At 35.7% G+C, this 15,651-nt stretch overlaps 1 protein-coding gene across 7 annotated transcripts in view; it reads left to right on the plus strand.

Annotated features, from left to right (window-relative positions):
* PPP1R13B (protein phosphatase 1 regulatory subunit 13B) overlaps positions 1-15,651 on the plus strand; it is a 62,016-nt gene that overhangs the window by 19,639 nt on the left and 26,726 nt on the right. For all 7 annotated transcript variants that reach the window (XM_065749576.1, XM_065749583.1, XM_065749547.1 and 4 more), the window contains 2 exons: positions 6,663-6,782; positions 8,175-8,242. In XM_065749576.1, coding sequence (XP_065605648.1) covers positions 6,663-6,782; positions 8,175-8,242 — 188 coding nt within the window. The remainder of the gene's footprint in view (positions 1-6,662; positions 6,783-8,174; positions 8,243-15,651) is intronic.

Here is a 15,651-nt window from a genome sequence, read left to right on the forward strand (position 1 = left end):
ATGTGGGTGCAGATTATAAAACTGGAGTATTTCCAGGCCCGTTTCTTCACTGTTTGGTGCTCGAACACTACCTGAAATGTAAAAATGGTTATAACAGTATCTTAGAATCATAGTGTGTGGATTTTTCCTCCTGCATCTTGAATAACAGAAGCTTTGCAGATAGAATTGTGCTAGAATAAGGTGTACTGGCTCCAAATTTTTCACAAATGTGTACCATCAAAAATTTCATAACTTAGAGCGAAAAGCAGTGCCTATCATCTTTTTGTGTTGTAGTTGCTCTTTTGCAGAACAAGGGGATGATACTGTCTTCAGGACAATGTCAAAAAGCTTATCATAGATTCTGTTTCTGGAGGAGCTTGTGCAGTTAAGTGTAGCACAAGCTTCCAGGTTATGATATTCCAACATATGGATAGGATCAGTGGATGGGTGAAGATAAGATTCTCATTCCTCAGTTACTAAGGTTACTCCTGTTTAAAGTGTTTGTCACCAGTTTCATATAATGACTGATGAGGCCATAACTTGAGATAGGATTCTTAATTCTTTAGAGGAGTTTTATTTCTTCAGGGGCTGTTTATTCATTCTGTAAAGCAGACAAGTTTATTGCATTATTCAGATGCCTGTGGAGCTTTTAAGCATAAGCAATATAGAATAGTTTCCTACTGGGATATCTTTTCATTTCCTAACTCTTCTAAGACTTTATAAGGACAAAAGGGGGCACAACAAGTCATTTCCTAATTGGAAGGGAATTTGCAGAGTTTAAGCTGGTGTAAGCAGGAGAGAGGCTGAGCATGTCTGCAGTTCGAGGAATATAAAATCACTTAAGTAAACTCTTTAAGGATAAAGTTTATGGCAGGGTTAAAAATTTTCCGGATTGGAAGTTTAGGTTATGAGGGAGTCTGTAAATGCCAAATGTATCATATAAAATTATAAAATGGACCTGCAGACTTCATTTAACAGCACTGACCTATCCCTGATATTTTGCGATCACTGGCCTGTGGAAGTGTATGGCATTATTTGTCCTTCTGCTTTCACAATGCTTTGAGGATGTACTCACAAAATCAGAAGAATGTTCTCAGCTAGCAGACAAAGAGAAACTCTGGCCTGGGATCCACAACATCGTGAGGCTTTTATACCTTGTAACCCCAGCAAATGTGAGCATGAACTTTCTCTAATGACTTCTAAGGTTGAGAAAGTACTCTATTTGTGGAAATAAAGCATTATTTTTTAACTTCACTTAGCTGACATTTTGAGAAGTTTCTATAAAGTGAGAAATAAAATTTATCCAGGAAAAGGTAGAAGATCTAAAACTAGATTTTGGTGTGCATCCTGTGAGTAATGTGTCTTGGATCCCATTAACTTCTAGATTTCCAACAACTGTACAGTTTATAGAATATGGAGGTAACTGCTTTTGGCCTGTTGTTACCTAATTGATAGAGAATTGTACTTTCCCCAGTTAGGCACCCAGAAGCAGGTGCCTAAGCTTAGAAGCAGCATGCTTCCCAACCTGTTGAATGGGGATATCAAACTTAAAACTTTTGAAAGCTTATCAAACTTTTGAAACTTTATTTTTATTTTTTTTAACTGACACAAAAGCACAAACACAAATCTGTCTCACTCAAGATGATTAGTGCATGAATTGTGTTTTGCTGAAAGCGTGAAACAAAATGACTAAATAGGGAAAAAATGGGGGGGGGGAAACAAGGAAACAAAACCCCTAAGCTTTCTGGAGCTCTCAGACAGACCTATACCATCACTGAGTTGATATTCTTCAAACTGTTTCTGAAGTCTCTCTGACAGGAATGTAGGGACAAGCATTTTGTTTGTGTTTCTTAGATGTATTATAAAATCTGTGAGCTGGTGGACTCAACTTCTTACCCCAAAATTTAAGGGGTATGTAAGTTTCTCAGTGAAACAAATTGAAATCTCTTTTTAAGAGAGCATAGGAATGATAATTTTCTGTCAGCTGCTTCTTGGAGCTAAATTAAACTCTTACCAATGCAGTTTTTAAAAATAACTTTGCCTGGAGCATAGATCTGCTGCAGAAAACATGAGTCAAAATGGTTACAACAGCGAGCAACCCAAACCATGGTTCATAGTGGGAAGTGTGAAATAATTTGCAATGAAGCTGCTGCATACTGTGCCAGTAGATGAATATTTTTTGTCTCCATAATAATTACACTGTCTCTGACACCTCAGCCCCTATCTTCAAGAGAGATCTACAAATGTACTTTCAGAAGTAATTTTGAAGAATAAAATTAAAAACAAAAGTTAATTCTTAAAGTTGGGGATTGAATAAATGCACTGACTTTTCATACACAATAGAAGTTCTTATTGCTCAGGTGACAAATCACAGCTCTCTCCTTTCTGTAAGCTGAATCTGTCACACATGTCCTCTTGCAAATGTGCTTACTTCCTGTGTTCTACCAATCATCTCTTTTAAATTATCTATGTGAATAACACACTTCTATTCAAGTTCTAAGCAATTGGGGCTGTATATTCTAATTATAGCATTACAATTTAAAAATTAGAAACATTTGTGTGCCCAGAAGCTTGTTTCTTAAAATATATTGATCTAACAAAATAATCAGTTTTAATCTTTACAATGTGTGTGTACTAGTAAATAACTCAGAAAGGCATCATTTTACTTAGTTTTAGAGGGGTAAGAGAGAGAGATTACTTGTCTTCCAGCAAGGTGTTGTTAGTGAAATCCATGCAAATTTGACTTCAACAACTATTTGAGATTGCTAGAGTTTAGGAAAGGGTTGCAATAGCTTAGCTGTTGGAGAACTTATTTATTTTAATGTTAGTTTGTTTCTGGTTGGTTGAGGAGCTTCCCAAGAGTTGTAAAATAGATATTGTATGTATTACAGTTAAGAAGCTGATTGTCCTCAGAGTTGTATGGTGTAAGGGTTTGGTCTAAATGCATTTGACTTTGGTATTTTGTTCTCATTCTTTCCCAGTTTCTTGAAATGATTAATTGTTGAAGAATGCAACAGCATTTGTGCCTGACCTATCAGTAAATTCAAATAGCACCATGTGCGTTTTCAGGTTGAAGCTTCCTCTCTTGGACTTCTCATGCTATGACAGGGGAAAAAAATGCAGCATGTTCTTCCTCATTCCCCAGCTATTGCAAATTGCAACGTATGGATGTCACAAGATAGGTATTATGCCAGAAACCTGTAGTACATTTCAAAAGAAAATGGGTTTCAACCTTTTAAAATCCACCCATTACTCAATTATCTGCTTCATTTACATCTGGAATGCCCTTCAGCAATTGGTAATGTTAGTCTTCCTGAACTTAGTTGTGGGAGGCTACTGACTCTGAAAGAAATAGAAGTATGCTTGTAGTAAACAACTGCAAACCTGAGATGGTAAAGACACTTTGTGATCTTGCTGTGAGCTCGGGACTGTCTAGGTAAACTGTTACTTTGTATTCTGGTTTCACATATAGGAAGCATAAGTGTGTTTATTGCAAACATCCTGATACGTGTAATCGGCATAAAAACAGATTCTGATGCTTAAAAGTTTTCCTGCTTTAAATATAAGATTTATAGTTCCAACAGAAAAATCTTTGCAATTCTTTTCTAATATATCACTGTGGTATGTGCATTCTCATCTTCCAAGATGTTTCAGGCATTACAGAATACTTAAACTCTTCTTCTGAAAATTCTTACTTCAAAGGAAAGGTAGAAAGTTCAGTACTCAAGTTACTGTTTCAGAATATTTGTCCAACTTCAATTTTAACAGTTTTTACAACTATGGATCTGTGCATAGATCATGTTTTTTCACTTTTCATATAAAAAAGAATTTATTATTAAAGTATACTATAACCATTCGTTACTACTCTATACTCATTCCACTATTTTATCTTCTTTTTTTCCTCTTGTGTTTTTACAGTTACTGACAAATAAACTAAAAGCTGTAATAACTGGGAAACATTTCACTGCAGTATGTATTTATTCTTAAAGAACAACTATTCCCAGAAATGCTCCTTTATGCTAACCTAACTTGCAGCAAATATAAGACCACAGGTTTTTTTTTCCTGCACTTTGTATAGATATAAACAAAAGGAAGGAATGGGGACTTCACCTCTCATCATGTCTTGTGTCAAATGTTAATGACCTTTTCCTCTTCCTGTTTCTTTTCCAAATATCTTTTGTCTACATAAGTTGCACAGAATGATTACATCATTTTTTCCTTTGCTTCTGTAATGATTCTCTCACTGCTGCTTTGTCTAATTTATGGCTGCATATTCATTCCAGGTTATCTTGGTGGAAGTATTGAAAAAGTAGTAGCAAATATGTTTCCCATTTCTCTACGTGGTCATGTGTGATAATTATTAGCCCTGAATCTTGAAAGTGCTTTATGTAAATAGGATCTTTTATTTTAAACGGTTGCTAGGACTGTTCAAAAGGAAGGATGGGGCCTTCCTCCTAATGGGAGACCACCTTAACCAGCAGCAATGCTGCAGCCACTCCTCACCATTCCAGAATTAGCCCAACCCTGTTCTGGCATCTAGTCTCTTGGTACCTGTTATCAAGCTTCATTTCTTACTAGGTTTAGCTAGCAATCATTTTACTGGAGAAAAATTTCTAATGCTTCAGATCTTCTGTGTCCTCTGAACTAAACTGCTGAGGTATTTTGCTCATTGTGATCCTTAGATTCTTGTTCCACTTTTAGAGGATTTGCTTCAACGCACTTGAAATCTTACCTCCCTCAAGGAGTTGAAAAACCTGAAAATCGTGTTTTTTAAAGTTCCTTTTCTAGAGCTGGTTGTAATGAGCCTTATCCTTGTGTGCACAGGCTGTATTGACAGTGTTTCTTGGAATCCACTTGACTGAAAATCAAGAAAAGGAAAAGAAAAGCATCTGTATTTTTTAATCCAGTGTGTTGCTTTTTGTCTATTTGTGGTCTGTTTTTTTTGTTTTGTTGTTTTTTTTTTTTGTTTTGTTTTTTTGTGAGATAGCAAGGACTAAGCTAATGAACATAGTTAGCAAACCTTCCTGTTTCTTGTGCTGCATCCTCAAGCATATACTGCTTGCTGGTACTGAAAAGAGGATACAGGTCCATGTAGACAAGTGATCATTCAACTGAGACAACTTCCTGTGCTTCAATATCTGCTATGATCAGTATCCTTTTATCTATATCATTGGTAATTCACAGGAGACTTTGAAAATAGAGTAAAGAAAAACACATATGGAGGACTTTTTTTTTTTTTTTTAGTTCAGGAAGCATGCTAGAGATATTTCCCTCTGCAGAGGATGACACAATGTTTTTCCTTGTTCTCTGAAATGGTTAAAGATGTTCCTTAGGATGTGCTGATCGTATGTTGAGAGGTGATAATAAAGGAATGAGAAGACATTGATGAGATCAAGCTATTTGACGACTTTTTGACAGCACAGTTACTGTAACAAATATATTTTAAGTCAAATGATCCAAATGTGTTGTCTTTATATACTGCAATTAAGTTCCAAGGAGTATCAGCATGTATATCTATTTATACACAGTTCATAATACATACAAATGTAGGTAAATTTCATTATTAAAAGGTACATTGATTATGCCTGGTTTTTTTTTTTGTTTGTTTGTTTTTACTTCCTTTCTCCCAAGCTTTCTAGAAGATAACTTACATTTTTGAATCATTTTGTCATCTTATATCAAATGGTTTAAATATGAAACAGATGGATTGTTAGCAGTGTTTTGCCTGGTAGGAGATGCTGTGATTTGAGTTTTATGTGCAGAGGAGATCTTGCTTTTAGTAATGAAGAATGCAAACCATCTTCTGGTTTCCATCCAAGTTTTCTGTAGTAAATGTTGGTTTGACTGCTTAGAGTTGTATGTAAGAAAATTAATTAAATCTTTTCTGCTCTTGTTGTATTCTGATTAGAAGAAATCTAATATTTTGCTTAATTTTAGGAAGCTTTAAAAGGGAGGGTTTTCTTACCCTTAATAAAAGCATATAAAATAAATTCAAGTATATTTGTACACAATTAAGTGTTTACTTTAGAAATATGTGTTCATTCTGAAATGCTAAGTAACCACTTAGTAATGACAGATTTGATCAATATGGAAGAAGTAGCAGTAATATGAGAATGTTTTACATTTTTTCTGTGAAAAACAAAGAGACTTAGTGCTGCACAGATCTTAACACTTATTTGTTCAAAGATTTGCCTGAAATTCCACATATGCTAGAAGTTAATGTCCAGCCTTGAATGGTGAAATGTCAATATACTGATGTGGTTTTTAGACTGAGTGGAAACCCTTAGATTCAGACTGCTTTAATCATCTTAGTAATAAAGAAAAATATCCATCTGCTGAAGGAGAGTGAAGGTGCAAAGATCATCATTGTAAAAAGAGCTTTTGATGAGGAATTCCTGACATGATTAAACTAGAATTTGTAAACACCAATATTTTGTATGGTTTTGCAAACTGGTTGTGTACAGCTGTAAAGGAGTGACCTGTGTTACAGTAACAAAGCTAGCTTTTAACACAATGCAACTATTTTCTGTTGGTATACTCTTGTTTCTCGGATTTTGCTTATCAGTAAGCACATTGGGTGGATTTAACTACTATAAAAATGACATTCTTATTTTGAATGAGAGTTCTATAAATCTTTGTCTAACCCTAAATAGTTGTGATAGGTTTTTTAATTTTATTTTTAGAACGTCCCATACCCTTTGATCATATGATGTATGACCACCTACAGAAATGGGGTTCCCGGAGGGAAGAGGTGAAATTTTTTCTTCGGCACGAGGAGTCACCAGCTGAAAGTAACGAGCAGAGTAAGTACACTTATCTTAGGTGCTGTCACCTAAACATTTAAAATGTCTTCTGAAGTGAATTCAATTATCAGCTTTTTCAGTAAATTTCAGTAGATATGTGCAGTACAACTTCCTTGTACCAGAGTCCTTTTGCACATTCCTCAGTGTCATGTTTATTTATGTTCTCAAATTCCCTTCTCTAGAATTTCTACCAGTTTGTTGGGCAGTTCTTTTGTAGTAATACTGGTTTCTGTTATGCTTAGTAGTGATGCAGATATTTGATGCATGAGAGGCTTAATATGTTTGCTTCTTGAGAGGATGGGAAGATTCTTCCTTTCAGTTGCCCCCAGAGAAAGATTCAGTGATCTACTTTGCATTCCTCAGAAACTAAAATCTATTTTACAGTCATCACTGGGAGAGGTCTCACAAGCTTTACTTTCTCTGTGCTTCATGTATGTATATATTGATAGTAATAATTGACATCTTGAAAATTTTCTTGTCTGTTGTACAGAAACGGTTTTTGTATAAAACAATTCCATGTTAGATGAGGGCCTTCCTTTTAAGACTGGAATTAAAAGAAAAAAAATCTCATTTTTCTGATCTAACCGGTATAAGAATTTAGAAGCTGTATGTTATTTATTGCTCTCAGCCTGGCTGAAGGATAGGAATAAGATCTCACAATGAAATGTATATTTGTTTGCTCAGATTATCCTTACTTGTTGAACTAATCTGACTGCTGACAACAGAATTTCAAGTTTTGTCTGAGACCTTATTGCTTTGATCTGAGGTTTCTTTTCATATCCAAGAGGCTGCTGTTTGCTGAGTATGCCAGAAGTACCAGGTCCAATAATATACAAGAGATTTATATGCATATATTAATTAGATAGACTGTAAAATACTCAGTCATCGTTTGGGCAGTTTGGCTTTAAACAGTGTCATACCAGAAGCCATGTTGTCACATGCAAGGAAAATGTCCCTTCTGAACCATGCAAGTAAAGTGTTCTAGTTAATCATTGACTTATGGATCAGTTTGCAGAATAAAGTTGTTTTTAAGGCATTGGAGGAGCTTCTTCTAACATATTTTTTAGTACATTTAGTTGGAGCTGCTTCTTTTTACGGACATAGAAGAGTGAAACTGTGGTAGTCACGCTTAATAATAATATGAAAGGGAATGTATTGCCAAAACACAAGTCAGGAAAGTCTATACTTGTCTATACTGTTAACAGAGGAAGTCTATGAGGTATGTTTTATTGTTCGTGACTCTGCCACATACCAGGAATAATCTAATAGGAGAGTCAGAGCAGAATAAAATTTCACAGGTAAAAACTGTACAAATTCTTCTGAAGTATGGATTAATGAAGCCATGTGTGTTGGAAACTCAGCTTTGCAGTACATGTGATACTTTACTTTTAGGTGGTCGTCAAACCCAGAACCAAAGAAATGGAATAAGTGTACCTGTGGAAAAGCGCACAGAGAACGGGGTATGTAACAAATCATAAAAGTTCTGGTTCAATTCCATTCACATATTTCATGTTTTAAAAACTACTAGTTTACACAATCTGTTATGGTGGGAACTTGTGGAAAATGTATAGTTTTTGTTCTGTTTTGATTTTCATAAACAACTGTCAAATTTCTGTCTAAAAAAAAAATCACTTCCATAACATGAGAAGTCTTCAGAGTCTTACTAAGCACTGTATTTTATCACCTGCCTTTCTCTGCCTTATTTGCGTGTGGAAAAAGTCAGCTCTATTAAACGTGCTTACTACTATTGCCTGTTCAAGTATCTTTCCCCTCTCTTTCCCATCTCTCCCTTTTTCCCCTTTTTTAAATTGCTTATATTGAGTTTGTGACTTGGCCTCTTATGTTAAAATGTGAAAAAGTATTCACGGATTGGGATGTTTTTGGATGCCCACAGAAGATAGAAACCTGCAGTGTGCCTTCCTTGTACCAGTTTAAGTGCTAGGTTCTGGTTGGTTTTTGTTTTTGATTTTGTTTAGATAAAATATTACCAAGTTGCTAATTTAAAATAGCCTTTGCTATGCACTATATATCAGATCTGTAGCATTCATTGAATCCTGGCTTCACCATCATCTCTTTCACAAGAAATGTGTAATACATCTCTTTCAAAATTACCATGGCTTAAAAATCTTCTGTTCCATAGCTGGATGGAATTCCCTTCACTTTGTTCTGCCCCTTCTCATCCTCAGTTCTGATAAAAACTCAACTGGATGTAATCTGTCCTTGTTCACTTGGGGCTGTGCTGCTCCCTCTTCTGAGGCACTATAGTTACAGCTGACTGTTCTTTAACATTTTTAAATTTCAAGTAGAGTTGAGCTTACGAATTAATACTTGTTTTATCTTGTGAAACACTGCTGATTTCTAAATATGCATAGGGCTCTTTGTTAAAAAAACAAAGCTAATCAGATTTTCAAGTTGAGGTGCTTGTATGTTTCCTGATGCTTGGTATCTAAAATTTGCGCATACATCTAAATACACTGAAAAATGGTGAGATACTGTTTGTCCATTCAGCTGTTTAGTCAGGTTTCAGCTCTTAGCAGCTGGTTTTGTATGTGGGCATTTAGACCTAATGGAAGGAATTTTTTTTTCCCCTCTCCTGCATGAATCTGTTTATCCTACTTCCATTGTCATATTGTCAGTGCAGTGAGATCATGGGAGTGCAGTGTCCTAGGGGAACATAACTCTTTCGTGACCTCCTCGTTCTTCATAGCTCATATACTTCAACTGAGATACAATACATTCTGGGAATTAGGACTGGCACAAGCAGTACAGCTTCTAATCTTACTTATTGGCAATATTGAATGTTACGAGAGCATCACTTTGTTTTATTTGATTTGCTGTTAATTTTATAGGTACAACTCACACCTAGTAACATGATAAACGCTTGCCATTCAGTATATACTAAAAAAGCACAAAATTAAAATGTATTGGAGAACTGAATGGGGAACTGATCACTTCAAAATAGACTTTTAGTAAGTTCCTGAAATTACTAAAAGACAAGAAAGACCTGAAAGGATTTTATTAATACAAGTTGTGGGTTTTATGCCAAAAGTGGTACAACTTAGGATTTGAAAGTTACAAAACTCAGATTTTTCAATTATGCTAAGTTTTAAATTGTAGGGGGAGGGGAAAAAAGAGGTGGCTGCAGGATCAAGGACTTAATCAGCTTACACTTACGTAATGCATTAGGCTTATTCATTGTTACTGGCATGCTGAATGTTAGACTAGCCCTAAAATCAATACAAACCAATGGAACATTGAAGACAGTTCAAATGTTACCAAGTATTCTTCACTGAGGTATATTTGTATTACTGTATGTATTGTTTTAATGATGAAATTGTTGATCTTTATTTAATATCTGGGTAGAGCTGAAAGTGTGGCATGCATAGAGAACTTCTAGATACATGATTGTTTTCATGTTTGAATCAATAGTTGTGGGAAAAAGTTATATGCAATCTGTCTGGAATTCAATCTGGATAATATTATGAATTAGCATTTTATCATGCAGTGTTTTTACTGTTATTTGAAACTATGTGCGTGATCAGCAGTTATTTAAGTAATGGTGAGCTTAAAATCACAAGATTATTTAAATGCACAATTTTTATCAGATTATCTTCCAAATAAAGATTTAGTGTTAAAAATTGATTAGGTTAGGTCTCTACAGATAGTGAGGTAATAAATAGAGCTGTAGAAAGAATATGTAGCAATGTTTATCTGAGAGCTTTGCATTTGCAGAGCAAAGCAAGATTGTATAAACCTGAGTGTTTCTCCCTGAGATGACTTCTGCCTGAGTTTGCTTTTGTTGACAACTCTTGGAAGTGGAATTAAGCTGTAATTGGGGCCTGATCTCTTTCTACTGCTGTCCTGAAGATACATGCATGTGGAGATAAGACTTTTAAAACCGAACATTTTCCTTATCCAAGGAGATAGATCAGTGTCTCAAAGAGAGATTCACCTCTCTAAGAATGGCTATGTGTCCGTTTCTTTTGCATGTATAACTGAGTCAGCGTGATTTGGACATGAGTTGTAAAAAGGGAAATTCTAATTAAAGATTGGTGAAAATGTTTTCTTAGTGAGAGCAGTTGGTCTCTGGAACACATTGCCCGGAGTCTGTGAGATTTCCATCCAGTAGAGGTTCAGAACTTACCCTGAGTAGGTCATGAGCAAGCTGAACAGCTCTCAGTAGGGGTCACTGAACCAGATTATGTCCATGGACTCCTACTACATAAACTATTTTCTGATTTTATCATGCACAGTATGCCGATCATGAAAATGCCCTTTACTGTTTAGTCATTTCTCACTTGTTATCAGTGGCCATGAAATAGTGATCATGCAGTGCTAGGTGTTATTTTCTTCCAGGTGTCCTAGCATTATCCAAGGATCACTCTACAGGAACGACAGTGGTTTGAGCACAGTGAGAAAGAGCGAATATAGTTCTAGCCACTGGAGGTCAGTGGTACACAGGAGAGCGACTGGGAGCCATCCATCGTGGTGCAGCTACCAGTCATCAATGGGAAAAAGAAATCGCAGTCTTACTAGAAGGATGTCCTGGAAAGAGGACTGACCATTTGATAACAGTTGTCCAGATAAAAAAGGTCATCAGATTACTGAGATATTTGCTATACATAATTGCTTGAAGTTCCTCATTTCAAATGTTAAAGGATAAAGAGCCTAGTCTGCTCTTCAGGAGCTGCAAATACAACTTAATATAAGCTTGTAAGTATTAAGTAGTTTCTGTTTGTAACATTTAACAACATGCTTGGAAGAGGCTGCCATTCATGTAAGGCAGGTTTTAATGACATTTGTTTAAAATGAGCAAATTACAGTATCAGTCTTACAAATCTAGATCCTTTCATGGGTCTCAGCTGTAAGTCTAAACAAGTAATATAATTATAGGAAAAGAATTCTAGCAATTTTCAGGTATATTTTCTTAAGGAAACTTTCTTGCAGGCCTTGTGGAACATTTTGATCATATAAGAAGCTCTAATTAAATAAAATCCATGTCTTCCCAGTTTTCTGCTGCAACTTTGTATGTTACCTCTTGTAAGGAACCAAGACTTTTGTATCTGCCACTTTCACTAAGAGTGTTCACTGCTCTGAGACATGCATTCCTAAAGTTCTCTTTACTTGTCAGAGAGGGGAGCCTTGCTGCACCTTCAGTGCAGACATCTAATTCAAGCTGTTAGTCAGTTTAATAGATTTATTAGCAAACTGTCTGAGAATCCAAATTCATCTAATGCATTTCCCAAAATGTTTGCTTTATCTTTCACTTCAAAAATAGAAAAACTAATCCAACTAAAGAACTTGAGGGGAAAAAAAAACAATTAGTAGGGGAAAAAAAATGCAGTCAAAGCTAATGTTGATGCACACAACTAGCTCTTTAATTCTTGCAGAACTAGAAATCCCAGTCTCTTCATACCTCGGTAAAGAATAGTTTATGTAGGGTAACATCACAACGAGATTAATAATTGTGTAACCTAATAGAAAGTACTTCTCTGAAATTGTAGGGAATTCAGATGCTCCTGACCTTTTTCCTCACTCTGAGTCATTTTGTAAACATTCCAGGCAAAATCACATCATTCCGGGATTTGAAATGCCATGAATAATGTTTGGAAATAAATGTTCTGCAATTTCTCAAGTGTATTTCAGTTCACAATGAATCAAATTATCAGATGCTTCCATTTTATGAGAATAATCATCACACTTTGCTTACTCTGTGGTCATTTTTTTATTGTAGTAGCATTAGTTTATGCCTAATAAGCTAATGTATGACTTAATTTGTTTTGAGGAGTCAAACAAAATTTTTGGGGGAACAGGAAACACTCTGTACTCAACTTGGAAAAAAACCATTGCAAACTTTGTAAAGGAACTGGTTTCCTCCATGCCTTCTCCATATATTTACATAATTTTTAATCTCTGTAGATTAGATACCAAGAAATCTCCCTAGGTGTCTGTAGATACGTGAGGAAGTACTTGTTATTTTCTTTTTTCTATATGTTGTATGTATATAACCTTTTCCTGTTTGTCATCTTCCCATCTATGTAAATTCCATTCAACTGTTCCTTTTTCCCTTCTTTTCACCTGGTGGAGGGAACCTGCTTTGGCAAGGGGGTTGAACTTGATGATCTCTTGAGGTCCCTTCCAACCCCTATGATTCTGTGATTCCCTGAGTGTTGGGGTTTTGTAGAGTTCATTGGCTTTTGTATCTCTGCTGCTCTTCTGTGCACCAGAAGATAGTTCTGCTCATCAAGTTACAGGGAATTTGACAGCCAACAGGTGGCTTCCCATTTTTCAGGGGAGGAGAGACCTACACTGTACCGTGTACTCAGTGTATATTTAGTTTCTGCTTTTGCAGATTGACTGTGTTTTTCCTCGGTGTGGCTTGTCAGTTTTACAGCTACACATAACATGGATGTCCGTGGAAGAGGGATGGTAAGAGTCCAAATTTGCTCTTCTCTTATATAAAGGTAGAATAGTTTAGAATATATGAGTGTGTCAACTGACACAGCATTATACACATTAGGTCATAAAGTAAACATTACCTGAAGAGTTTGCTTGTTATTTTTCATGAAGGATTGCTGTTCCTTCCCAGTCCTTACATCAGCAATGTAAATTTTAATGTCTTTTGACACAGTTGTATTTTTTTGAAGTCACATTAGTGTAATTTTTAGTTAAACTAAGTAACTTGATACTAAGTTATTGTAAGGATGATGTGAATTGTCCTCTCCTTTATTTCTGTAGTTCTTTACAAGAGACAAATGATGAAATTCACTATTCCAGTGAAGAGCTCTGACAGCTTTAGTTGTTAAAACTTGAGAGTTCAACTTGTCCCTCCATCTCCAAGCAGCTTCCAGTTCTTTTCTCTCTTTCATGTAGACATGTTATCTGCAGATGAGTGTTTTCCACAGTCTTTCTATGTAATGGCTGTTTGCTGTGTTCGTGTGTATGCAGCAGTGCACTGGCCTCCTTTCTCTGACACACCTTTAAATGTTCATTTACGTATTCATTTAGTTTCCTGTCCATCAAGCCTTTTGGACACGTAGCATCCCTACTTCTCACCCGTATGGATTTCCCAGGCAAGAGAATTATTCCATTCCTGTCTCCGCAACGGCCTCATGATCCAATTGTAGTTAGGTTTGTTCCCCCTGCACTCTTCCTCACATCAAAGTGCAGAAAATGAAAGTCCCTGTGGCTAATTTAGGAGCAAGGGAGTTAGACTTGTTTTTCTTCTCTTATTCTTACTGGATGATTCTACTCTATAGCTCATACCTTTCCTTTCTTGCTAAAAATAAGCCTGTTCTTTGTGCAGCTGGAATATTCACTATGTCGTGCTTTGACATACAGTTCTTCAGTGTCCTTATGGAGATCTATTTGGCTGGATCTCTTGTGTAAGTGCACTGAAATATACTTGAATTCTACTCTTGAAAGAAGGAAGAGAGAGTGAACTTGCATACCATCCCTGAGTTTTATAAGGTAAATTACAGCTTTTCATATTTTCCTTTTTCAGAATGTTATAATTTTTAGAGACAATAGGAAATCAGTAATGGGGTTTTAGTATTTTCTTTCAAGCTTGGTACTTAAGGTCCTTAAGTGTACATTTTGGCTTTCTGCACATTTCACTGTGCAGCTTCTTGATGTATGCTATTATGCTCATGCTTTAGCTTTATTGCTGGCTCACTTATTTATCTTTTTGCATGAAGGATTTAAGAAAAGAACAGAGTGTATAGGGAAGAGCATTTTAGCAAACACAAGGAAAGTTACTTACATAAGATTATCATATCTACTTTGACTGCACTGTTTGCCTTTTCATTCTAGGCAGTCTCTGTTAATAAAGATGCAGCTAAATTTCATCTGGTGTGATTTTCTGTCCTTTTTAACAGCGAAATTAAACACAAGAGGCAGTGTTTTTCACTATCTATTTGATGTTCAGTTTTTGCACTCAGTAATACTATGAAAACAGAAATTTTTGTTGTCTTCTAAAAGCGAAGTTGTCTGTATTACATTTTTCAGTTGAACTGAAAGAAATGTGTATTGCTCAACATTTTCCATTGAATATGAAAAGTGCAACGAATCAAGCTGATCGTAGTTGACAGCTGGCTTGATCTTGCACTGATTAGGTCTTTCACTGCTGGCAAAATCCACTAGCCTTTTCCGTTAGCTGATTGTTGATGAATGCAGAGAGACAGTTTTTCATATTGATAAAGAATTGGCGAAACGTATATCTCATATGGAATAAGATTTAAAAATATCCTACCTCATATTGATTGCATTGAAGCAAAAACCATGCAGGAACTCCTAAGATATGTGTAGTTGTTGACTCGCCTTGTTCAAACTGAACAGTTAAACAATTAGCATAGGCAGAAAATAACAGAAGCATGGAGTTGGAGCATGCTGAAGCAACACACGTGTTTACTGCTGATGGGCAATGCTGCAAAATAAAGGTGTGCTCTCTTACAATTACATGGGGAAATAGCAAGCAGGTAATTTATTACTTTTCCAAAGTTTTACACTGGTGCATGTTATTTAAATCTTGTATTGCTTTCACGCTTGAGTTTAAATGATTTTGAATTTCACTGTAACCTGACTAGAACAGTGATCATTTGTTTTTTGTAACTCTTTATCTCTGAAATGAAATTCTGAGTGCATCAGATTTTGATAGATGAACTTGCTGTCATAGTTAAGTTATAAGACCTTATGAAAACTATTTACTTCACAGTATTGTGGTCAACTTTTGTTTTCAGCAACTTAAGTTTGTGGGGCATGCAATGCATATGCCATCTCACATGTTCAGATAAAAACAGGATATTTATTTTCAGTACTTTTGTGTTTTGGAAAGGTATTTATATATTTGTAAACAATATAACCACCACAG

The sequence above is a fragment of the Cyrtonyx montezumae genome, unplaced genomic scaffold (genome assembly GCF_038088225.1).
Source record: "Cyrtonyx montezumae isolate F1298 unplaced genomic scaffold, pur_monq_1.0 scaffold_10, whole genome shotgun sequence".
NCBI classification, from domain to species: domain Eukaryota; kingdom Metazoa; phylum Chordata; class Aves; order Galliformes; family Odontophoridae; genus Cyrtonyx; species Cyrtonyx montezumae.